The 25798-nt window shown below is 51.3% G+C and overlaps 1 protein-coding gene across 2 annotated transcripts in view; it reads left to right on the forward strand.

Moving 5' to 3' along the window:
- MYT1L (myelin transcription factor 1-like) overlaps positions 1 to 25798 on the forward strand; it is a 157044-nt gene that overhangs the window by 66376 nt on the left and 64870 nt on the right. For both annotated transcript variants that reach the window (XM_012662171.1, XM_012662172.1), the window contains 7 exons: positions 2898 to 2988; positions 4507 to 4614; positions 9260 to 9474; positions 16683 to 16933; positions 19370 to 19606; positions 21633 to 21754; positions 22615 to 22683. In XM_012662171.1, coding sequence (XP_012517625.1) covers positions 2898 to 2988; positions 4507 to 4614; positions 9260 to 9474; positions 16683 to 16933; positions 19370 to 19606; positions 21633 to 21754; positions 22615 to 22683 — 1093 coding nt within the window. The remainder of the gene's footprint in view (positions 1 to 2897; positions 2989 to 4506; positions 4615 to 9259; positions 9475 to 16682; positions 16934 to 19369; positions 19607 to 21632; positions 21755 to 22614; positions 22684 to 25798) is intronic.

Genomic DNA, 25798 nt, shown 5'->3' on the forward strand with positions numbered 1-25798 from the left:
AGGCCTGAGGATCAAACTCTAATGTTTTAGGAAGAAAGGGTTTCTTTATGCATTTTTTCTTTAAGACATATATTTTTGCCTCCAAGGTAAATTATCAGTTCCTTTTTATGGATGAGAAATTCTGAGTTTTCACAGGAAAATTCTAAAGAAAGTAGAAACAGGGACCGTATTCTGACGAGTTGCACATTGTACAGACTTGTCCCCACCGTGGGTGCAAGTGGGCATGTGGCTCTGCACGGTCTTCCCAGGAGCGTTCCAGCGCCTCCGCAGGAAGCGTTTCTGAGTATTGCTCATGCATGATTCCTCACAACACCACGAAAGCGTAAATTAAAAAATTAAAGGATTCCATCCATAGAAGGCTTCTTTTTTCTTTCAGTTTTTCTGGGCCAGTTTCCCCTAGTCATGATCTTTGTCCAACTCAATTCGATACAGAGCTCACGGCACACGCACAGTTAGGGCTTCAGCAGGCACCCACTGCACACGATGAGGGCTGAGGGGAGGCGTGAGCACAGGCCGGGCACAGGCACTGCGTGGTGGGCTTCAGCGGCAGCTCCAACTTTCGGGGAGACCAAGGTCCCCGGGGCATCCCCGAGGGGATGTGTTCACTGTCCCATGGGAGGGGGAAGGAGCCCATGGCGCTCTCTAGCAGCTATTGCAAATGTCCACTCTAGAGGCCCGGGCATGGAGAGGGCAGTGGCAGTGGGACCAAAAGGCGGGGACATGTTCAAGAGGCACAACAGAAACAGACTGGCAGGACATGAAGGCCACTGCACGTGAGGAGCAGGAGAAAGGGGGAGGTGGAGACGCCCGCAGGGATCGCGGCCTCAGTAAATGTGGGGACGGCGATGCCGACAGCAGACAGAGCAAACTGAGAGGTGGGACACACTTAACGGGGAAAACCGTGACTCGCACATTTGCCATCTGAACCCTAAGTGCTGCGCGGTGTTCCCAGCTGACACTGGGAGGGCGGGTCTGGAGACCTGGGAGGTCAGGTGCAGAGGAGGCCACCTGGATGCCATCCTTCGAGCGGCCTCAGTGGGAACTGAGAATGGGTCGCCCAGAGAGGAGGCGTGGAGCAGGCGTGACAGGGCAGCCCAGTGGGAAGTCTGGCCGTGAGTGTGGCGAGGGGAGGCAGGGGAAGAGAACTGGGGAGGGAAGTCGGAGAAACAGAAAGGACTGGGAGGGGCGGTGCTTCTGCAAAGTCCCACGGAAGTGCAAGGTCGTTGGACTTGCTGTTCGAATGCTCACTGCTGACACCCAGGAGAGGGATACGAGGAGAGGAGAGGTGGACAGAGCTGTGCGTGCTGCCGAGGTTTGAGAAACAGGGTTGAGACTGATGAAGTAGAGGCGGGGTGTAGACAAGGCTGGCCAGGGACCCCATCTCAAGTGCAGATCCTGCGGGAGCGGGAGTCCACTCTCCCCCAGCAGGTCCACACCACGGGCAAGCGTGGCGGGTGCCTGCCCTCCCAGGTAAGACATTTCGTTTGGAAAGTACCGCACGAAAGGAAAGGAAAGGTGTGTGTCACTGTGAGAGGGAAACCGTGTCGAGGGAAGTGTTTGTGCGCTGCGGTAATGGCTGCCAGGAAAAGCGTCAGGAGCGGCAAGTGAGTGACGTAGGGAAGTCAGGGCTCTGCGGACAGGGCCTGGACAGGTGGGAATGCAGCTGAGGAGCTGCCCTGGGAGGGAGGGGCACTTCTTTCTCGCGACAGGGGAAGAAAGGCAGGCACGGTGCCCAGACTCCCCCAGGAAGGAGGCCTGTGACCCCTCTCCAGCCAGGTCCCCAAGGCCGTGAGCCAAGGGTTGAGTCATGCCGATCATTTATGTTTGGGTTGCTCTGTGTTGAGCATCAGCCGCGTCGAAGGACAGGTAGGAACATGAGAGCTGTGAAAATAAAGCCAAAATGGACTCTGTTTGCGAGGAACTGACCAGTGGTACGGATCCAGGGTGTGGACTCAAAGGAGGCCTGCGGATTTCAGGGAAAGAAAGACTGTGCTAGAGAAGGAGGAAAGTTGTCAAAAACACAGTCACGTAACGAGTCCAGGCAGACATAGTCCGCGTTCGCAGGGCGGCAGGCAAACCGCGCAGCCCAGGGGCACGCTCTCGCAGCTCTCTGGAGTTGGCGAGGCTGGCTCAGAGGAGCAGGGCGCCTCACTGCGTGGCCAGGGCGCAGGGCGGTTGTCCTGATTTTCCCCAGCAACTCTCACGCCCCCGCCTTCCCCTGGAGTCCAGAGTAGGGGAGCGTTGATGGAGGACCAGCAGAGAAGGGCTGCGAGCACCAGGTCCACTGTCCCTGCCTCGTGGTCACACAGCTCTCCCTGCACAGGCCGTGTCCTTGTGCCACGGAGAGAGCGTCCAAGCCGCTGCTCCCACCCATTAATCTCACATGGGAAACACGCATGGCACGTATGCATTCTATTTTAAGAATAATAAAGTACTTAATTCCTAAAGGAAAAGTCATTATTTATTTTGTTTAAAAATAAGGTTTTGGGTTTTCTATTTACCCATGCCCACCACATGTTCATACCACTGTGTGTTTCCAAAGCCTAGGCATGTTTTACAAATTGCCGACCTCTGTGCCCTCACGTGGCTGATGGATGTCAGTGTTCACGGAGAGGAAAGCTGGCGGCGCCCTTGCCCCTCTCTGCCCCCGGGAAGATTCAGTGGCTGGGTCCTTGGACCCCCAGGGCCCCCTGGCCAGTGGCCCTGCCTTGCATGCGGTTGGGGCAGGAGGGAGGCAGCTCTGGTCCCCCCCACGTGTCGTCCTGATCACGCACATCACCGCCGTCCGTAGGGCTGTCTGCCGTGAGCTAACCGCCTTTGTTAAAGTGACTGCGTGTCCGTATCCTGAGCACGCCTGTTCTAACGCTGGGCTGTTTTCTCTGCCTCTCCTCGTCAAGTCCTCGCCATGCACGAAAGTGTCCTCAAGTGCCCCACTCCGGGCTGCACGGGGCGAGGGCACGTGAACAGCAACAGGAACTCGCACAGAAGGTAAGCCGCGCCTCGCTGCCCTCCAGGGGTAGGACCGCGCCCCCCACCCCCTCCCCTGCCCTCAGCCGGTCACTCCCGGGGAGCACAGGACGCCCTGCGTAGTGAAGCGCTCAGAGGCCCGTCTTTTCCAGTTGGGGGCTTTTCAGCTATCTCACCCAGCTTGTCACCATGGGACGCCGTGCGCGGTGCCACGTCCACGACGAAAACCACGCCCATTTCCAGTGACTGGAAGGGATGTGGCAAAGTCTCCATGACCCTTGGGGTGAGGAGGGGCTGTCCTGTCCCCGACACAGGACTATACGCTGGGCACAGTCTGTATCCTATATGGCTTCACTCGGCTGCCTCGAAACTGCCGAAACCACGGGTCACCAGTCCGGACGTCTTCAAAGTCCTTGCAGACGCCCAGAGGTTCTGGCTGGGGGCATGGGGACAAGTATGTGCCGGATAAATAGGCTTTTTTGATTCTTGCTGTGAATGAGCATGCTCAGAATCACGGTTTTGTTTGTGACAAACACTAGTTCTCTTTACCTGTTCAGTCTTTGTGAGAGATATTAAGTTGCTCATGATATTCAGCTCATACCACATTTTTTTCCAATAGCAGAAAAGTGATTCTGTTAAAGTTTTAAAGTTTGCCTTGCAGTCTAGGGGCCCAGCCTCACAAGCTCCTGTAAAACTATACCTAGAAGGAGGAAGCTGTCATAAGTTTCACTGAGAGTAGATGGGTAAGGCTCACGCTGGGTGTCGTTCGCTGTGGCAGTTACGTCAGCTCCTTCATCAAACCGCGGCGCAGTCCCGTGTTTGTGAGGCAGGACACAGACACGGAGTGCGCGTCTGTGCGTGTGTGCAGACACGCGTAGACACACAGAGCAGACACCCTGGTTTCGTGAAGCGCAGGCTCAAGCACAAAAGAGCCCATCTGTTGTCTTCTCCATGCAGACCAAGCCTGAGCTGTGTAGTCCCAGAAAGCATTTCCCTGCAGTCCCGAGAGCATTCTGCTCCCCCCACCCCCTGCCCCGCTTCTGTGGAGGACAGCGGAGGGCTGAGGGAGGTCAGACGCTCAGCCCAAGTCAGCAGCACTTGCAGAACCGGCTCAGAGCGCCATCTTCTGGTACCGACCAGTCAGTTGCTATCCTTGGGCTTTTTAAAAACTCATCCTGCCCAACTCGTTAATGTCTCATCTCCAGAAATGGTGAACATCCCAGAATGGAATCTGTGCCTAAAATTTTAACTAGCACGTGTTCTCTCGAATGCCTGGAACTTGGCTGGCTCTCACTGGAGAGGATCGAGTACCCTTCATACAGGGTGTTGCCGTCAGCGTTGCCTACCGAAGCCGAGGCAGGAACATGCAAACTAGGAACATGGGCATTTCTCCCTCTCTGTCAGGATTGCCCGTAGCAGGTTTGGGAAACTGCTCCCCCCGCAGTTCCACCCACGCGAGGGTCTCTGGTGCTCAGGGAGGATCAGTGTGTGTGAAGCCATGTGGGACGAGACCACTAAACCCCCTTTCTGTACTTGCAGCCTTTCTGGATGCCCCATTGCTGCAGCAGAGAAACTGGCAAAGGCCCAGGAAAAACACCAGAGCTGTGACGTGTCCAAGTCTAACCAGGCCTCGGACCGAGTCCTAAGGTACCCACACGGGAGCGCGTCATCTCACAAGCGTCACCGCAGTCCACCCCCCGCAGAGGCAGACGCTCTCACCGAGCACCAGGGACGGGGTGGATGGCTGCGCCAGTCAGGACCTGCCCCCACCCTCACGCCGCCGCGAGGCTGTGCCGTGGCCGGGCCGCTTCACCCGCCTGTCCCTGGTGACCCGTTGTGACTATTTAAACGGAAAATTGGAGGAAATTATTTCTGGTTTTCTTTCTGGCCCTGATATTTCATGATTCTATGAACTCTGGATAGAAGGAAGGCTTTGAAAATCAGTGAGATGCCCGAAGTAATTTTATCTCGATTTGGAGGAGAGGGCACAGCACCCCCCACAGGGTGCTGTCAGTGTTTCTGGAGATGTAAGACGGGCACCGCCCCGCACGCGTGAGGAAGCTCTGCGCACTAAAGCCATGCAGTCGTCCTCTCCTTTTGTCCTCAGACGCCTGAGGTGTGGGTGGGAGTGGGCGCGACCCCTCCATTCCACAAGCGAGAAAACCCCAGTGCGGAGAGGCCGGGGGCTCAGCTGACATCACTCACTCCCTGGATGTCAGCCAGGAAAGACCTCGCAGGCCGTCTGGGGAAGCCCCTGCGTCCCCTAGTTTGGGCACGGACGCCTGGCAGGCGTGGCAGGGGAGGGAGCCAACATGCCCGTGACCCCGTGCACACCTCTCGCCTTCGCGTGTCCCTCCAAACCCTCGTCCACGTGACAGCCGCGACAGTCGCCATGTGTTCTGACTTCTCACTCAGTGTCGTGCCAGAAACACGCTCCCTTGTCCCCGCCTCACGACCTCGGTCGTCATCCTCGCAGCGGCGTGTGCCCTGCCGTGCGGACGGGGCTCCAGCTCTGGGGCTTCCGGGTTGTTTCCAACTTTTGCCGTTGAAGAGGGAGCAACAGGAGCCATCGTGTCACATATAGAGCATTTGGCTTCTGCTAGATCATTTGTTTGGGATAAATCACTTGAAAAAAGTCAGTAGGCAAGCGATGTGAATATCTTCTTGGTTCCTGTGTATTATTTCAAAGCTTTCTTAAAGAATTTGACCACAGTGATTAAACTCCCTTTCTTCCTCAATAGAAAAGTTAAAATATTTACAGAAAATTAGAAATATTGAATTAAGCAAAACTCTGGAAATAAAAACCATACATTATTCTACCATTTAGAGATAATTCCTCAATAAATTTCGGCATATGTACTTCTAGAGATTTCTACATGTGGATGTTATCAATCTAAAACACTCCCAGTGTGCCTGTCTCACAATTTCCCCTTCAGTGTGACCCACCCGTCTTCCAGACGATGACCCCAATACTAACAAACTGTAGGACTTGCTCCCTTCCTTCCCAGCCCACTGGCAGTTATGGGCAAAATGAGAACCACGCCCCACACACACACACACACAAACCCTCAGGGCTGTGTAATTCAACAAGAGATGGTTGTTAATCAAGGGAAATTTTGAGAAATGGTAGGGAGGAATTTGTTGCTGAGGGCTCTTACTGATTATTCTCTGTCTACTCTGGCCAGAGTCTGGAAACCTGGAAAGAAGCTTTGACCCCAGCTGAGGTCACCAGGAGACTGCAGAGCCCACGCAAGGGCAGCTCTGCCTCCGGCAGTCAGGGCCGAGCCTGCATTTCAGAGAGAGCCTCATTGGCAGCGTGAGACCAGCCAGACACGCATGTCACTGCAGATCTCACGGTGTCCAAACACAAGCTGCCACTCTGACATCCACCCAGCCCTAAAGTGCCCACCTCTACCTTGTGTCTGGGCTTCAGAGCCAGGATCCCCTTCCTGGGTTGGTGCAGTGGAAAGCTCCACCGACGCCAACCAGACAGGAGAGTGTGGACCAGTCACTGTGTGTGCACGAGATTCTCTTTACGTGCCTCCAGCTGGACTGGGGAGCCAGGGCGGGCCAGGCCCTTACCGCAAAGAAAGACCCCCGCCCACTGCTGCGGGAGCCGCTCAGGACAGGACGGGCAAAGGCCGCTGACGGCCCAGCAGCTCTGGCTCTGTAAGGAGGCGCGCGGCTGCCAGGCTGGGGCACTGGCCCTGCCTCCAGGGCCCTCGCAGGCTGTCCGACCCCAGAGAGCCGCCTGCGTGCCAGGTTGTGTGCACGTGTCCCGCGGGGTCTCTCGTAGGGGGTGCTCATTCGAAGGGGTAAGGGAAGACACAGGAAGGAAGAAAGAGAAAAAAATTAACCTTAAACCTACAGTCATTTAATTCTTAATAGTTACAGTAAAAATAAAAAGTCTTTAAGTAAGTTGTCCAGCAAGAACCTGAGACTTAAGTACGTGCTTCCAGTCTTATAATCTCATCTCCAGCACCCTGGCACACGGCCTGCGCGTTGTGGGTGGGGTACCACCCGCTGGCTGAAGCCTCTCCCCAACCCACCCTCCCTCCTCTGACCTGGCCCTAAATCTTTCCAGGCTCGGGGATTCTGCTTCTCCCAAGCCCAAACCCTGTGGCTGTGCCCACCAGGTGAACGAATGGCCAGTCTGCCGGCCTGGTCCACGCTGCTCCCTGTAGCTGGTCTGAGCTGTGCTGCCCTCAGCTTCAGACCTCGCAATTCCTTCCCCTGGATGCTTTCTCACTCCACCCCGTGTCTTACCCTATTTGCCCATTACCTGTGCTGCAAAACCCACTTCAAACGTTCAAGCTTAATTAATCCCAGTGCCTGAAGGGACCTCTCTTCTCCAGAATTCCCGCAGCACTTACACCCTTAAAATATTATCACATCCCAGGTGATCTTTCCAAGCAAAATCTAAAGTTTTATTCATTTATGTACCTTCATATTGCCTGGTCAAATTCTCAAAAGTAATAGACAATCAGTCAATCGTTACATTATTTTGTACCATTATTTTGCACATTCGTACCTGCCGTATGACAGTCTCAAACGGCTGCTAGAAAGTCACACCTGTGCTTGAGGTACAGGCAGTATTTGCACATCTGATACTAAAAAATCAAAAAACAGAATCTTAAAAATGATCATCCTTCATAAATTGACTGTGACAACATCACTCTTCATTAGGTCATTATTTTGAATACATTTTACATAATTCAGAAAAATAAAGAATCATCAGGAAACTCTCCACCCTTAAAATTCGGTATTTTGTGACGGTGTGCAAAAACAGTGCTTATGTGAAAATGTCTGTAAGTACTTTTATAGGTATTTTACCTTGAGAAAAATGCAAAGAAGGCTGGTTACACTATAGAATTCCATGATTAAATATGCATCTGTATCTAGTCTACAAAATGCCTGACCTGCGCTCTTCAGAGCCATCCAGGCCGCGGAGCCCGGGCGGGACAGGGGAGGGCCAGAGGGCTGCGCAATCAGGCGCTGCGTGCGATCCCAGCACGGCTCTGGCAGGACAAACATCAGTGGAGACACTGGTCACATCCAAATAGAGTCAATAGCTTAATGTATAATATTTTACTAAGACAGTAAAATGAGCAGAAGTTGGTGAGAGGCTGTATGAGAAACTTCTTACAACCCCTCTGTAAGTCTAAAATTATTTCAAATAAAAAGTCTAAAAATCCCACTTAGGAGATAGATAAATGAATAGATGCACAGACAGACACACACACACACAAACACACACACAAAACAAGATAAAAATTCAGTAAATGAATAATAATTGAGTATCCCTTCATTTAAATACTTTATTCCAAGGACTAAAAAAAAAAAAAATGACTATTAAGTAAAAATACTGAAAGTAGGCTAGGCACAGTGGTTCACACCTGTAATCCTAGCACTTTGGGAGTCTGAGGTGGGAGGATCACTTGAGGCCAGGAGTTCAAGACCAGCTTGGGCAATGTAGTGAGACCCTGTCTCTACAAAAAAATAGAAAAATTAGCCAGGCATGGTGGTGTGCACTTGTAGTTCTAGCTACTTGGGAGGCTGAGGCAGGAGGATCCCTTGAGCCCAAGAGTTTGAGGCTGCAGTCAGCTATGATCACACCACTGCACTGCAGCCTGGGCAACAGAGCAAGATACCGTCTCTTAAAAAGAGAAGGAAGGAAGGAAGGAAAGGGGGGAGGGAGAGAGGAAGGAAGGGAGGGAGGAGAGGGGAGGAAGGGAGGAAGCGAGGGAGGGGGAGGGGAGAGGGGAAGGAAGGAAGGAAATGCTAATATTTGACAAAATATATTACTACCCATTCCATCTTATTGTCCATCTAGATAAATTTTGATCTAGTTTTGTCTTAGTGTATGTCCCTAAAAGTATAGCTTTATTTCCTCCCATTTTCAAGGAGAAATTTCTTACCGTCTCGTGTCCCTCTAGTCTCCTAGTCTTCGCAGCTGCTGCAGAGACAACACGTCCGTGTGCGACCCCCACCCTCATCGTTCATGTCTTCATCACACCTACCCCACCTCTTAACTGAGAAAAAAAGAAAATTTTGAATATTTTATTTCTTGTTCTCTTTTATTGCCCAAGTTGACTTTTGGGAAGATAGCTTATTTGGTGCTAAATAATTAAAACACATTTTGTATTTCCTCAGGAAAGTAAAATGGTGATTTCAGTGAAAGTTTCCGTTTCCTTGATACATGTGATAAACGATGTCCCTGCGGTGGCGTGAAGCGTGTCACGTCAGAGCCGCAGCAAAGCGAGCTGTTGTCTGTCCTCTCCTTCACTTCCAGGCCCATGTGCTTCGTAAAGCAGCTGGAGATTCCTCAGTACGGCTACAGAAACAATGTCCCCACAACCACGCCGCGCTCCAACCTGGCCAAGGAGCTCGAGAAATATTCCAAGACCTCGTTTGAATACAGCAGCTACGACAACCATACTTATGGCAAGCGGGCCATAGCTCCCAAGGTGCAAACCAGGGATATATCCCCCAAAGGATATGACGATGGTAGGAGGTGCACACTCTTATACATGAGAGACACGTTGCCATTGCTGATGTTGTTGTTGTGTATATCGATGTCCTGCAGCCAGCCGAGCACTGTGGTCACTCGAGGGGCACCCAGAGAAAGGACGCCCCCAGTAGGGCCAGGAGCTGAAAGCCCCCAGGTCACACAGGTGTAGGTGAACAAAGCCCTGCGGGAAGGAGGCGAGGACGTCCCCTTAGTGCACTCTGGCTGCATGTGGAATGGAGGGAGAGGCCATGGCTCCTTGTGTTCCATGCTGTCGGTAAGCCAGTGGCCTTGTCTTAATACACTCCTCCCAAGTGGACGGCGGAGGCCGCCACGCAAGAGAGCCACAGCGCAGCCTCTGAGCCAGGCTGTGGCGAGAGACTCTGTCTGCACTTACTTCCCCGGTGCTCCCAGCCGCAGATGCACGTGACAGCCACCTGGGGAGGTCATTTCTTAACTCTCACGTCCAGGCTGCACCCAGACCCATTGAGTCAGAGTCCCAGGGCCTTCTCCGGGCAAGGGCAGTGCAGGCCGACAGACATCCACGGACCTCGTGTCTGCTCTCTCAAGGGGCCGGCTGGAGTGGGGAGGAAGGGGCAGGTTGGGTGCCACTGCCCGTCGTGACCAGACTGTGTTTCCCGATGCATTTATGCCACATGGTGTCTACCAACAAGGTAGAACTGATGGAACAAAAAAACGCTGCATGCTTCCAGGGAAGAGGGCGGTGTATTTTTCATTTATGCTCGTTCGAACTGTACCAATGGTGCAAACTAGTTACCAGTTCACTACAGAGCTAATTTGGTAAGTAGTTTGTCATTAGAGGGGAAGACTGTATTTCTTTAGTTTTTACTTATTTATCTAACCATGTATCTGCTTTAAATTCTAGGCTATATAGACATAGCTGCCAAATTTTACCAGTTGGGACTTGGGGTGACATAGTCTGATGATTTGCAAGTGTTGTCGTGGTGCTCCGTGGCACAGAGAAGGAGATAGGTTTTTAAAGATTGTTGAGCTCTGTTTGAAAAAGATACTTAATTAACATCACAGTACACACACACACACACACACACAATATTTGAATTGAACCCTTGGGAAGTGCCGAAACCTTTTCTTGCAATTCGGCAGGAGGCGCTGCACGTCTCTCTGAGCTGTGAGCTGTTACTTCTTGCCTTAGCAACAATTTATTTGTAAAGCGAATGGAATTTAATATTTCTTTGATATATCATGTATTGACTATCCTTGTGTATCAGTTCTTAATATTCAGAAACATAGACGTAAGTGGAAAAAAAGGAGTGGCTGTAGGGTATAACAAAAATAATTATTTTAGTCTTTTTTATCTTGTAGTAATTACTTGCAAATTTCAGGTTTTGTTGTAATTTCATTCATTCATTTCAAATGAAGGATCAAAAGAAGTTAAGGTCACATGATGGCAGATTCTATTTATGTGATTTCCGATTCATTGATGTTTTACAGTGATTTAATTAATTCTTTCATTAGGTATTTATTTTTATACTTTTTTTTTTTTGCTGTTGAACAACAGCACTTGTGTGTGGCCGTATTGTCACGGTTGGACTCCAGCCTTAGGACGAAAGGGGCCTTCTGGGTTAAGCCATGACCGGCTGGCAGGCTCACGCGGTCGCAGTGCCCGTGAGTGGACCCCGAGTCGTTTGCGCTCGCCGGCTGCGCGAGCTGGGGCCAAGTAACTTCCCAGGCATCGGTTTCCTCCGGTAGAGCCTTGCAGACCTCAGGGGCCGCCGTGCAGGTCAGCTGGGTGGGACGGTGCCTGTGGACCTGGACGCGCTGTGCCAGCTGTAGAAATGCACAGATACGTGTTAGTTATTGGTGTCAGTTGTCGCACGCCCAGGCACAGTCCCTGTTGCTAGAAACCAAGGCTGCGCCGAGCCTTTCAGCCGACTCCTAGGGAGCAAGAGCCTGCGGAGCGTGCAGGACACTCAGTGTCAAGGAGAAGGGAAATGCACCCTCTCACCACAATTCACCGAGAAAACAGATCAACTCTATTCCACTAGATTCACCTACCAGATTTTAGAAACGTCCTGTAAAGATTGGCTGGGTCGGGATGTCGGTGGGAGTGGCCGGGGGCCCTCCTGTGCCTGGGTACCAGGTGCAGGTACTGAGGGTGGGGACTGTGGTCTGCAGTTACCTCCGAAGTGTCCTGGCCGAGACCCACTCCAGGTGCCAGAGAGTTGAGTCATTGCTCCCAAAGGGCCGGGAATAGCCTGCCGTAGAGCAGTGTCGTTCTCAGGGAACAGGGGCACAGCCGTGGACTCAGAATGCACCAGGAAGAAAGTAACATCCTTCTCCCCAGTCTCGCGGTGTCATCCCTTGAACCACACCTGCTGTGATCAGAAACACCTGCACCCTGCCAGAGACAGCAGGCCAGGTGCTGTCTGGCCTCGCTCCCTGCCATCTGCCTGCCTGTCTCTCTTCCTACCTGCCACCAACTATTCTCTCCCTTGGGGTAATACGTTTCAAGGAAAAGATTACAAATAAATACAAGATAGTGAAGCCCATTCTGAAGTGCAGAAGCAAGGAGCCCGTTCTGCCTGCAGGAATTGGCGGGAACTTTACCAAAGAGGCAAATTTTAAACTAGATCATGAAGTGTGAGTGGAAAACGTGGAGGCAGGAAGCTCATGGGCTTGTGAGGACAGCCAGGGGCCAGGAGGCTGGACGGACCTGCTGCGGGGCCACCGAGGGAGGGGCGCCGTCCCCAGGAGGGAGCCATTGCCAGCGATGGGAGAGGTGGGCAGAGGGGCTCTCACCAACTGGGGTCTGGGCCCTGCCCTCTCCGGAAACTCCAAGCCCTCCTCCTCCTGCCTGCTTTGTATGCAGAGCTAATAGCGGCTTTTACACTTTTAAATAGGTGGGAAAAAACACAAGAAGGAGAATATTCCGTGACATGTAAAACTCTGTGAAATCACGCATGTTGAAGTGCTGCTGGCCCTGGCCGAGCTCCTACAGGACAGGGCAGAGCTGAGTGGTCGAGACACACACCACCCTGTCCCCTAAGCCGGAGGGAGTGACTCTTGGGCTGAGACACGTCCATGGCTGCTTGGCCCCAGGCACTGTGTCCCAGCCTTGCTGCTGTTCACCCCGCCGTGTTCCCAGCCCTGATGGGCCTCTTGCCATCTGCTGCTGGCTATTCCCGACTTGCAAATTCTCTGGTGCTTAAAGCTCTGAGCCACCCTGGACCTTCCTCTTTTGCACCCTGGAAGGCCCTGGGGGTGCACCGCTGTCGGGCCTCCCTGACGCAGCATCTCCTTCAGGAGCTGTCTCGAAGGGGTCACGCCCAGCTCCAGCGGCTGGCCCCATCGGGCCCTTGGGAGCTGCGGCCACGGCCGGCCTTCCCTCCGGGCTGCAGGCGCCTGGCGGCAGGAGGCCTGGGCTCCAGGTGGGCCACACGCAGGACAGGCAGCAGGGTGCTCTTGGGGGGACGCCCTGATCGGATCTGCTGAGCTTAAGCTCAGATCCCGTGAGTAACTACGGGCCTGGCCGAGATGGTCGCACAGGATTCTCTCACAAGAAAGAGCCTTCTTCCCATTTAGGCTTCCGCATCCACAGTCCCCTTCACTCGTGCGGAAGCGGGTACGGCGTGGGCTCTGCGTGGAATCACGCTGCAAGTCACCGCGTCCCAGCCACAGGAGACACAGACATCTTTTGATTGCATCCTTTGCTGTCAGGTTTCATGGAAATTCATGATTGTAAGAACATATTTATCTCTTCCCTACAGGAAAGCGCTAATACATAAGGAAGTGAACATGTCTAGCAGAATAAGACATGTGCATTTAATAAGAATTTCACAAGCAAAGCAGGCGAGCAAACAGGTCCTGGGTGGAGGTTTTGTTCTTTTTCGTTTGAGTTGGGTTTTTTAAATTTTAATTTATGTATACAGCCATATTTAATAACTAGAAATCCTGCATACTTTTCCTCCTTCCTGCAGGACAGGAGCTAGAATACCCGAGGGGTGTTCCTCAGGGTGGGGTGAGGTCCGGCGGCTCCCATGCTGTGGGCTGTGGCTGCAGCCCTAGAGCAAAGGCCACTGTAAGGAATATTTCTCCCTATACACAGGGACTCTCTGGGCCCTGGAAGATCATTAACGAATTCTTGTCTACTGTTGATTAAAAATAGCTTTGTTTGCCAAAAGAAAAAGAAAGTGCATTTTGTGACTGTGAAACTGCTCTTGTCTGATAAGCGGGGGGAGGGGACAGGGGATGCGACAGCGGGACTGGCGCCCACAGCCGCAGCGCCTGGTGCCAGCACAGTGGCCCCAGTGAGTGTGGTCCCAGGGACACTGGCATTAGCAGCTTTGTTGACTCTTCACTAATAGGAGATAATTATTATGACTAAAGACTTTCTTTTCCTGAAGCATTTTAAGTATAGACACTCTTAATTTCATTTCGATTAAAACAAAAGTGATAGTTTGCATTTAGTAAGAGGATACTTATGAGGCAGATGCTGTCCCAGTAGCTCCCTTGGGTGCTGAGAGTTGACAGGGCATTGGGAGATTATTTAGACAGCTCAGTCACCAACTGAACTGTCCTGTCCACTTGCCTCGTCCAGACGCAGCGTCTTACGGTTTAAGTGTTGGGGAGGTAGATGCATCATCGTGTCTACCTTTTAGAACTTCAGGATAATTTAAAATGATTCAAGTAAGGTAAGAGAAAGAAATGCAAAGATTCGTTTAAGTACAGTGTGGTCACATAGAGGTAGCATTTTTTAGCAGGTGAGATGCTGGCCCAGCCCAGGTGACCTGCATCCTGACGGCAGGGAAGCTTCTCTTTGCACAACTTCATCTCGACCACGGCAGCCTCTGTTTCCACATCCGTGAAGTGCCTGTGTGGCAGCGTCTCACGGGGGGGGGGGGGGCACCGTGCGGTCGCGGTAGAGAGCCCGTGAGCGCAGCGCGAAGGGCAGTCGCTGCCAGAGCGGCACACGCAGGGGCACCTGGCCTCCCCGGAAGGGGCCGGGAGCTGGCGCCGTGTCTCTGGGCTTCGCACGGGTCACCGGCACACAGGACACCTGCTGACCGCCCTGTGTCGGCTGCAGTTTGTTGCATGGACTCATGTTGTTCCTTTTCCTTGTTTTTTAGAAATTGAAATGCATCCATTTCAAAACAAGCCTGTTGTATTTTATTTATGTGGACCACTTTGTTCTGAACCAGTGGCTAGCCTTCACCCGTAAGAGAGGAGGGCCCCTCATAAGTATTGTTTCATTTCTCCTACAATTTCTGTACTCCTGGTTTTTCCTAACAAAATTGTAAATGATGTAGAATTAAGACCTTTGGTCCAGATCCAGAGTGTCACAGACTGTGCACTAGCAGTCACTCCGCTGGCTGTGGTGCCCACTGCAGGGTCCCGCCCTGGCCCTCGGGTGGCCCTTCGCAGAGGCCCTGGCCTGGTCTGTGCTCAGCCTCGGCCACTGCCCCCCGCCCTGCGCTGCCGCTTAGATAAGGGGCCTCCGCAAAGACACACGCTGAGGGACACCGTGACGGCCGTGTCCCACCAGGCGTGGGGTTATTCCGCGTGACTCTGCTAGTTCAGGTCAGCGTCATGGAGGTGATACTATCTACCGGTTACTGCTGCGCTTCATGCACTTTGCGTGTGGGCATTTGAGTCTCTCATCCACGCCAGGGAAGCTGGGGATAAAATGGTCGCTTGCTCGCGTGGCTTGTTCTGTAGCTTTGGGCAGGAGAACGCACGGCCAACCCCTGTCCTGGGCTCTGGCCGTCAGCGCTTTCCAAGTGTCAGCAGCAACGTTCCTCTTCCTCAGTGTCTGGGAACACAGGCTTTAGTCCAAAATCAGCATTATCAATGATGCCTGCGTCACTCTGTTCCTGCTTTGTATCTAAATCCAGAGTTGTGGGAGAGTTTCTTAGTATGGCTCATAGTGGCCATCGTGTTAGCTATGTGAGAAGGTTCTTTGTTTAGTTTTGTTCTCTTCTTCCTCTTTGGGAGGAAATCGCTGAGGATGTCAGGATCCCGAACGGAGCTGCTCGTGATGGTGTCAAAGGCACCGGGGCGCAGGGGCCACCTGCAGCCCCCACCCCTTGCAGCTTCCGTCCGGATCCCCGGGCTGGGGCTTTGCCAGTTAGGACCAGTGGCCCAAAGCGCAGGGTTCATCTTCAGCCCATCACCAAGCTCTCCAGGGCTGGCCTCACGCTGTCCGCGGGGAAGCAGGCTGAGCTTGCTTTGGAATGAAGGCACTTCCTGGGTTAAGGCGAAGTGTCTGGCCCCGCACGATGAACTTTCATGACATTGCTGGCAGTGATGATATATTGGTAAAAAAAAGCCCATCTTAATCAATCGAATTCAAGCATGTTCTCAGACACGTACTAAAGGAGATTTTTAAACAGCTCTTAACAAATAATCCCTGCTTCTGAGTTTGGCTGTTAGTGAGGATGGTCATTCAGAAAGGATTACTAAGCAACCGGAGTCCTCTAAGCAGAGCTCCTGGATGCGGGACAGTAGAGGGGCAATTAGTGTAAGACGGGGTCACCAAGTGTGGCATGTGCCGGTGTGTCTTTGTGCCACTGTGCCGACACACTGAGGTGTCCCGACGCTTATCCTGGGCTCGTCTGTGTCCACAGGTGTGAGTGACTTTCTCCTTTTTTAGCTCCAGGCCCGTGTTAGAATTCCAAGAATTACAGAATAATGGTGTTTGAGTCAAACTGTCCATCTGCATGCCCAGCCAGAAACTCCCGGTCCCCACAGCCCAGCAGGTGGCCCCCGGGGCCCCTTGAATCTGGTCACCTGTACACAGGGTCGCAGCCCCAACTGGCTGCTACAGCCTCCCAGGCTGGGAGGGGGCCTGCTCCCTGCCAGATGAGCGCTCAGCAATCCCTCAGCGAAGGCGCTGGCAAGCAGTCGTGGGCTGGGGGCCTGGACCCGCTGGTGCCCAGGCACCTGCCTGCAGCCGGTGGCCACAGCCCCGGGCAGGTGCCTGCCTTCTGAGGGCCCAGGTGACCCGCACGGCAGTGGGAGCTCAGCCCTTCAAGAGCGGGGTGAGTCCTGCCCCGGGGTCAGCCCGGTTCTCTGCTCCTTCAAACATATACAGTGCTTAAAAATTAAAAAGTAAATTTAAAAAAACGGGAGTGGGGAGGGAAGGGAAAGAAGCCAGAGGCTGGCTTTCTTCCCGGTGCAGCACGGCCGCGGCGGTGCCCACGCACTGAGCCCATCCCTGTCTCCCCAGCGAAGCGGTACTGCAAGGACGCAAGCCCCAGCGGCAGCACCACCAGCAGCTACGCGCCCAGCAGCAGCAGCAACCTGAGCTGCGGGGGCGGCAGCAGCGCCAGCAGCACCTGCAGCAAGAGCAGCTTCGACTACACGCATGACGTGGAGGCGGCCCACATGGCGGCCACGGCCATCCTCAACCTGTCCACGCGCTGCCGCGAGATGCCGCAGAACCTGTCCACCAAGCCGCAGGACCTGTGCACCGCGCGGGTACGCGGGCCCCTGGTGCGGGCTGGGGCTGCGGGGTGCGCTGTGGGCGCACAGGTGCCCTGGTCACCAAGAAAGCAGCCTGCACAGCTCCCTGTCCAAGGAGGGCTCCCATCTAAGTCGGGGTTGATGTGCTCACGTGGACCCTGCTCTGTAGGGCCAGGGATCATTTCTTGAACCTAAGAGGACACTGCATGGGAACACAGAGCTAAGGAGCAACGTGCCTTGGAATCAAAGCACAGGACGGTCTGCTGGCAGCGTTGTCAGGTAGAACAGGGGACTGTCCCCGGGAAGGACGGTCTGCTAGGACCATTGTCAGGCGAAACACGGACTGTGCCTGACCCACACTCCCAGGGGACTGCCCGCTGCTCTTGGACTTGCAGGAAATGCAGGAAGCGCAGACTGACACAGCAGCACTCATTAGTTTAAAACCCCGTAGATGCCACAATGGTATGCAATGTTTATGGAGATTTTCTGGTTTTTCTTTTCTTTTTTTTTTTCATTCAGGATATTATGGGGTACAGACGTTTTGGTTACATGAAATGCATTTGCCTCACTGAACCCAGGGCTACAAGCGTGTCCTTCCCCATACGGTGCGCCCCATCTCCATTAGCTGTGGGTTTACGCACCCCCCCACCCCACACCCCCACCCCACCTGACCGGCACCCAGTGAATATTACTACCGTGTGAGCACCTCAGTGTTGGTCAGTTAGTACCAGTTTGACGGCGAGTACGTGTGGTGCGTGGTTTTCCATCCTCGTGATACCTCACTGGAAGGATGGGCTCAGTCTCTGTCCAGGATAACGTAAGCGGTGCCAGATCAGGAGAGAGCTGCCTCCCCGGGGACACCGGGCGCCCAGAGAGAACCAGGCGGTGCCGAGCGGCCCCATTGTGTTCCCAGAGGGCGGCTGAGCAGCAGGCGTTCCCCGCGCCCCCCAGATAGACACGGGCGCCCTCCCTACCTGACGCTGCTCCGCCCTGCGCCTGAGCTCGCCACACTGACGGTAGCTGTTATAGACAATTGTCATTTGTAAGAATGGAGAAAGGTCAGCAATCTTATGTTTTGCGAATGCTTTTTCGTCTATTGATGGTTTTATTCCTAGATATTGGAGAAGTGTTAGGGGCACGCAGTCGTCACGGTGGTCCGGGCTGCTGGAATGTGAGGCTAGCGTGGAGGAGATTCTGTGGCAAGAAATAAAAGACAGAAACCTCTTCCAATTTTTTTTTTTTTTTACTTTCTTAAAATTATAGTAAGACTAAGAGAATAAATCCAACATTATGAAGCCTAAATTCATATCAAAGCTTCAAATCGGGACTGCACTTTGACAAGGAGAGTTTAGGCAGAATAATACCGTGTCATTCATCAAGGTAACAGCTCCAAGGATGGGGTCTCATTCCAAGTGTCTTCCCTCTGGAGGGGAAGCAGCTAGACCTCCGGGAGGCAGCAGCTTGCAGGCCGGCTCTGAAATCAAATTTTTGCTCATGAGAGTGTAACCCTTTGGGGGAAAATGTACAGGATTGTTGGGGGCATTTTAATTTTTCTTACTTTCTGTCCACATGTCCCTCCTTCTCCACCCTCTCCTGAGAGGCCAGCTCTGAAGAATTCTTGATCTGTTTCAAAGCATCATTTAAAAATATCACCCGTACCTTTTGAGATTTTTTTAAAGCCAGTTGACTACACTGCAGGTGTGCTGAACCTTAGGGTAGGTCGGACCATAATCACTGTAGCAGAGGCATTTTGAACTGTGATTCCACTTCTCCTACCTTAAAATGGAAAATTCTCTTCATCGTAAGTTTGCATTAGAAAATAAATTCTAGCTCCTTCTCTCTCCTCTCTTCATCCTTTAATTCTCTTGTTTTCCTCCACTCTAATTCTTGAACTATTAGCACCAGTGAAACTAAAGGAGAATTTTTAAGCTGATATATATATGTGCGTGTACACGCACGCATACATATACACACATATATGCACACATACATACACAAGCATATATACACACATACATACACACATATTTGTCATCTCTTAGGTATTTGACCTGGAAAGAAATTGAAGTTAATCACTTTTTTAAATTTTGTTTTGGCCAAGGCTCATTTCTAAGAGCACAGATGTAACAGGGAAAAAGGGAAAGAGAGAGACAGAGACAGAGAGAGACAGAGACGGGGACGAGAGGGGGAATAGATAGTAGAGAGAAATAGATGGATGGATGGATATATCCTTCAACCGATTTTGCAGCTAAACCCGGGACAGCAGAAGCATAAGTGTCCCAGCGTTCCACGTCTGTGCACCCCAGGGGCTTAGGTAAATCAGACAGCAGTGAGGAATTCTGCAACTGAAGTCTACGCCGGCTGAAGGCAGGACTGCAGTCCGGGGGGACGGACTGGCAGAGCTCGCAGACGGTCCGGCCAAGCCAAGTCACCGTGTCTTTCTGCCGACAGAACCCTGACATGGAGGTGGATGAGAACGGGACTCTGGACCTCAGCATGAACAAGCAGCGGCCGAGGGACACCTGCTGCCCCATCCTGACGCCCCTGGAGCCCATGTCCCCCCAGCAGCAGGCGGTGATGGACAGCAGGTGTTTCCAGCTGGGCGAGGGGGACTGCTGGGACCTGCCCGTCGACTACACCAAGATGAAGCCCCGGAGGATAGACGAGGACGAGTCCAAAGAGATAACTGTAGGTCCTGTCATTGAAACTGACCTGTGTTGGCTGTGAGGCTCTAAAATTGGGCCCAGCGGAAGAAAATACCATTTGCACACAGCCCAAGGGAAAATGTATTTTCTCTTTAAATATGACCTTTAGCTGACTAAGACTTAGAAAACATTTTTTTGACTCAGAGCAGATTTGTGACAACATCGATTTGAGTGAAACAAACAATTGACTCTTTGAAATGATAAATTTCATTTTCTAACACGTATGTTTTGTCACAAATGATTTCTCTAAGAAAATGTATAAATGGCGTACCAGTCCATTTTTTCTTGGGTGACCTATTGACACAGACAGGACTTTCTTTGCAGGTAGAGAATTACAGTATATATGGTATATGCACATATACGAAATATATACTTCAGTGGTTAACTACATGCTATTAATTAACTAGCTCTTTGAAGCTAAGGACAGTGTCTCTTCTCTAAGAAACCTAAAGTGTTTAGAAGACTTTACTCAGCCTTGAATAAATTTTTTTTTTTTTTTTGAGACAGAGTCTCACTCTGTTGCCCAGGCTAGAGTGCCGTGGCGTCAGCCTAGCTCACAGCAACCTCAAACTCCTGGGCTCAAGCGATCCTCCTGCCTCAGCCTCCTGAGTAGCTGGGACTACAGGCGTGAGCCACCACACCCGGCTAATTTTTTCTATATATATATTTTTAGTTGTCCAGATAATTTCTTTCTATTTTTAGTAGAGATGGGGTCTCGCTCTTGCTGAGGCTGGTCTGGAACTCCTGACCTTGAGCGATCATCCACCCGCCTCGGCCTCCCAGAGTGCTAGGATTACAGGCGTGAGCCACTGTGCCCAGCCTAAATAAATTATTTTGATGCAATCACCTAAATCTTTGTTTACGACAATATTACTAAAACACCTATGCCAAGAATGTATTTTTGATGTAGTTACAACGTACGTATTCAAGTTATTAAAATAGATATAATATCCCCGAGGCTTTGAAAAGAAATGAAAAAAAAATTCTTTATCCAACTGACTTTTTCTTTAGTGTTCATTTCTGAAAATTATGACATCTTCTCTATTCCCTGCAAAATAAAAAATGTTTGAGTACAAAAGGGAGACCACCCCCAAAGCAGTAGCACCCTACAGAAACGAGGAAGCGGAAGACAGAAACAGGAGCCCCCCATAGAAATGGGCAGAGGCACCTGCTCACAAGCCCAGGGCCGTTACCCTCCAAATGGATTTAAGTACCAGTCATTGTGAAACAGAAGCAAATCTGAGTGGCAGGCTAAATTTCCACGTATTTTTTCTTTACTGCAGTGTTAAATCAGGACTACCAAATAAGGCATGGAAGCTGTATCTTGGAATTTATTTTAATTACAATTAAGCCCTCGTAAAACGACAGAGTGTTTTCATGTCATAGACGGTCAGGGACGTCAAGCCTCGCAGGCCTGCAGGGACCGAGGCATGCGCTTGCTGAGCGTTGCCATCTGCAGGAACCTCGGGGTCACTGCGCTTGACACTGACCGAAAAAGGAAAATGCGCACGAGAAAAATTGAAAGTTGCAACACTCACCCAAGTCAGTCTTCCATTGCCTTGAGTCTCGAAAGCACATACCTGTAAAACGCTTACCAATGACTGGTAAAAATTCAATCCTGAACTATTTTTAGGAACCGTGTTGAATCCTTGCAGTGGGTGCAGGTCTTGCTGTAACCAGTGTTTACCGAGTGTGGGATGAGAAGACCAAAGTACGAGTGGGCTCTCTGGTGGCCGGACCCTCTGTGTGTCCCTGTCGTGAGAGCGGCCAGTGACTATTGAACAAGGGCCATGACCGCTGGCAGGTGACCATAATCTTAGAAGTGTAGAGCAGGCGACGGGAAGTCCGGTTTGCATTTTCAGAAGGGGCTTTATCGGGTCAAAGACATATGATGGTTTTAACCGGGTAGTAGGAAGAGGTGGGGAAGGTAGAGGCGGCCGGCCCAGAGCTGCCTTGCCCCGCCCGTGTCGAGTCTCCACCTGTGCGCTGAAGCTCTGCTTTGCCCGCAGCCGGAAGAGCTGGACCCGTTCCAGGAGGCGCTCGAAGAAAGAAGGTACCCAGGGGAGGTGACCATCCCGAGTCCAAAACCCAAGTACCCTCAGTGCAAGGAGAGCAAAAAGGATTTGATAACGTAAGCATAATGTGAGGTGACATTGTGACTTTTCTTAATTTTCCCATTCCTTGGCTTATTTTTAAAAACCGGATCTGTACATGCCTTGCCGTTGGAGCATGCGACATTCGCAGCACACAGGTGTCTCAGGCTGCCGGTCCAGTAGAGTGAGAGCTGACTGTGCCCTTGCTTGTTCCCGATGATGCTCTGTCGTACGGAGGCGCCATCCCATTGAACCCTGTGCGTTTCGCGGCTTTTCTTCAGGGCGCTTAAACCCCCTTGCAGACATTGCAGCTAAACTGGAAACAATGAAACTTTTTTAAAAGTTTTTTTAAAACATACTTACTATTCTGGCTGTTCTTGTTTTTGTCTGGTGGCAGATGTCCAACTCCGGGGTGTGATGGGAGTGGTCATGTGACTGGTAATTACGCCTCACACAGAAGGTGTGACTTCATTTTTTTCATGGTGGATTCTGTCTTTCAATTTATTGTTTTCAGCTTACCTCAACAATGCTGTCAAAGTAAAAATGTTGAATTCTGTGTCACCCCTTTAAGTGCTCTATGTTGACCTTCAAAAGCATGCTAATTTATGTGTTGTATAATGTCTTTTATTTTCAAACAAACTACCTAAATTTGCAAAATCATTCTTAAATATTTACACCAACGAGCATAGCATTTTATCTTATTTTTAAACAATTGTAAGAACGATCTTCTTAAATTTATATTTGAACATATTCAGAGTTAAATGCACAAAAAATTCAACATACAGCACTTGCCCATTGCTTTTCTGCATTAAACTTTTTAATTTCAGTTTGTGTGTTGTTTGTCCGGGAGCTCAGCCGCTTAGAGGTCACTCACCCGCCTTCCTGGCCTGTCTTACAGTCTGTCGGGCTGCCCGCTGGCTGACAAAAGCATCCGGAGCATGCTGGCCACCAGCTCCCAAGAACTCAAGTAAGCTTCAATGGAAATTGTTCTCTTCTAAAAATTTCTTCTCTCGGTAGTCACAGAGAGTGATGTGTCATTTGAAAAGAAAAATGTCTTTAACAAAAATGACCTGTGCTCATCAGTGCCTGGCTCCAGCACCCACAGTCGGGTTCTCGGGATTTTAGCCACTTTCCAAACGACCCATTCTGCCTCTCTCCCTTACGTTTACCCCTGGGTTTCCGTATCACACCCCTTCTGTCTCGAGTTTCCTAGAGCGTGAGTGTTTTCAGATGTGCATGCATACGAAAGGGAAATTGTACAGTTACTCACACTTTTAGAAAAGGGTTGTAATTCAGAGAATCAAAATTGATATTTTTAAAGCCAGAAGTTAATATGATTATTTAAAACATAGATACTTAAATAGCACTCACGATAAAAATCTACCATGACAGCAGTTGATTTGTTAAATGCACTGTGGTCTTAGTTACTAACTCTCTGTAGGACAATGACAACTTGCAGTTCAGGAATCGTGTAGTCCTGGTACTCAACTGCGCACAGAGACACACACATCGTTTTAAACTTTACCCCACTCTCCTCTACGCCTATAGTTTTTAAGAGTAAATTTGGGAAAATGGCAAAACCACCTACATTTATACCACCAGACTGAAATTTCCCTTCTTCCTATATAGATGTCTATGTTCAGGTCCTAGTTAGGTTTTGGAGGAAGTCAGTAAAGTACGGAGAGTGTAAGAAAGGCTTCAGACTGCAGTGACGCAGACACTCAGGCAGACGCAAGGGACGGGGCGAGGCTGAAAGACTTCTGCAGCATGGTGAGAACCAAGACCCCCGAAGGAACGTTTTTAATGATCGGACATAGCTGTCATGGTGTCAGTCGCCTGGTTTTCATTTTGTGTGGAAAAGGCTTAGTGTCTGTACAAAGAAAGTGATGTCTCCAACCGGTATTAGAGTCTTTGCCCAGCCCGCGACCGCAGGCCAGGCTCTCACCGAGTGCAGGGTTTCATCTCACCCGTGTCGTTTTTTGCAGGGTCCCTGTCCAAGGCCCTAGAGCCATAGATCACCTGCTCATGTTCAGTGACTTCCTGAACTAGCTCTTGCGCCACGAGACTCTTGGAATTCTCTTCATGGAATGTAGACGCCTGGAGGGCTTCCTCTTCCTTAACAGCTCTAGAGTCTGTAGCGCCATCCACAGCCGTGCTGACGGACAAAGTAGCTCTAGAGTCACAAAACGGACAGCATTAGCAAGAGCAGTTCAACCCGCTCTGTTCAGGCACTTTTCTCATGGCTCGAAACCACATTTCCCTCCTGGTCAAAATGTGACTAACTGCATTGGAACTTGGCCAACACATCCGGGCACGGCGACATTCCTTTGAATTTCTCGATGAGGGCGCTTTTCACAAGTCTGGCGCATCTCCAGGTCCAACAGGCCCGCTGTGAGCAGGAGAATAGCCTTTGCACAACTGGCATCCGGTCCCGCTTCTCACTGGGCAGCGTCCCAAGCCCCTCCGAGACAGAGTCCTCTCCTGAGGGGCTCAGCTTTCCTTTCTTGCATCCCTTAACGCTGGGCTCGAAAGTTTGTGTTGGTCTGAAATTCCGAGCAGCCTTGCTGTCTCCAGTTCCAGCACTTTCTTCTTACCTTACTCCGCCGCGAGACAGTGCGCTGGTCTCAGCCTTGGCATCGCCAGTGGGAGGCGATGGCTCTCCATCTTCTGGGGCGGGGAGGGCTGCTCAGCCCCCGCCCACGCTTTCCCCCTATCCTGGAGGGGGCCTGTATCCTCCAGAAGGTGTGTGGCCTTGTCCTAATTTGGGGCTGATGTAAAACCCACACCCGTTTCTAGACGTGTCTTTGCAAAACCTAAGTCCTGTCTTGATTGAGCCTCTCTGGGAAATCCAAACTTGACTTATTTTCCGAAAGGGTCCGTTTCTATTGATGGATCCTCAAAACTAACGATTTCAGTTGAACATCTAATGTTTAAATAACCCATTTTTACTTGATACTATGTCTTCCCACAGTGCGGAAGCCGTAGACGGTGATGCTTTTCCTCGCCCGCTAACTGGTGGGCCTCCGTCCCGCACTTGGCCCACGGAGCCAGCGCGCTGTCGGCCGCTCTCCCAGGCAGCGGGCGCGGACCAGCCCCTTTGGCGGCCGCTGTCTTTGGGACGACTCGCGCGTGCGCCTTCTCGTGTGACGTTCCTTACACGCGGCCTCGGTCACTTGCTCCGCGGCAGCCGCTTCCCTGGCTGACGACGCGGCGCTCGCCGTCCACTGCTCAGCGCGACTCTCTGCGTGTTCACAGAGACGCGCTTAGAAAGTGGCCCCGTTACCGCAAACGGTTTTCTCTACTATGCATCAGCTAGCAAACGGAATTTTCTGGAAATCTTCTTGTCAATTCCAACACTGAATTTTGATAGTTGGCCATCCACAGGACATTCTTGATCATGGACAAGACGAACTTCCAGATAAACTCTGAGTCTTGGGTCCTCAAAGCTCTCGGACTTCTGAGATAGCACTTTGCTCAGTCCTCGCATAGAGTAGCAAACGTGGGCTGTTCTTAAAGAGAAATCAGTAACTTCATGTTTAATTATGTACAACATGTAAACTGAAAGTGTATTAAAAGTTAATGTGTACATGGGTCTTGCTCAGACTTCGGAACTATTGCTTTTTCTGTCCTCTTGTCCATCTGACGTAGAAAACATAGTTGAGAGGCTCGGAGGTGAGGCGGGAACCCGAGGGGTAACAGGGGCCGTGGCGGAGGCGGCAGGAGGGCAGGGGGCGGCGCAGAGCCCTGGGCCTCGCAGACCCTTTCGAGTAGATCCGCGAGGCAGAGTCCCCGCCGCACAGCTCATGCCCTCTGTGACCCCCTGCAGGCCCAGGGCCACTGTGGGCTTTCCCGGCTGTGACATTCGTTGAGACCACAGGCCAAAAAGCAAAAGAGAATAGAAGCGTGCCAATTAAAGTGGTTTTTTGGTGAGAAATCCAGCTAACATGAGCTCTGATTCTAAAGAGAAGTTTCTCCTCTTAAAATTTCATTTGCTAAGTTTCTCCAACGTGAGGAACTTGCAAATCATGTCACATCAGCCTCTTTCTTCTTGTTAAGGAGCCACATTCTCCCCACCAGGAATT

The sequence above is a fragment of the Propithecus coquereli genome, unplaced genomic scaffold (assembly GCF_000956105.1).
Source record: "Propithecus coquereli isolate 6110/MARCELLA unplaced genomic scaffold, Pcoq_1.0 Scaffold753, whole genome shotgun sequence".
Taxonomy (NCBI): Eukaryota; Metazoa; Chordata; class Mammalia; order Primates; family Indriidae; genus Propithecus; species Propithecus coquereli.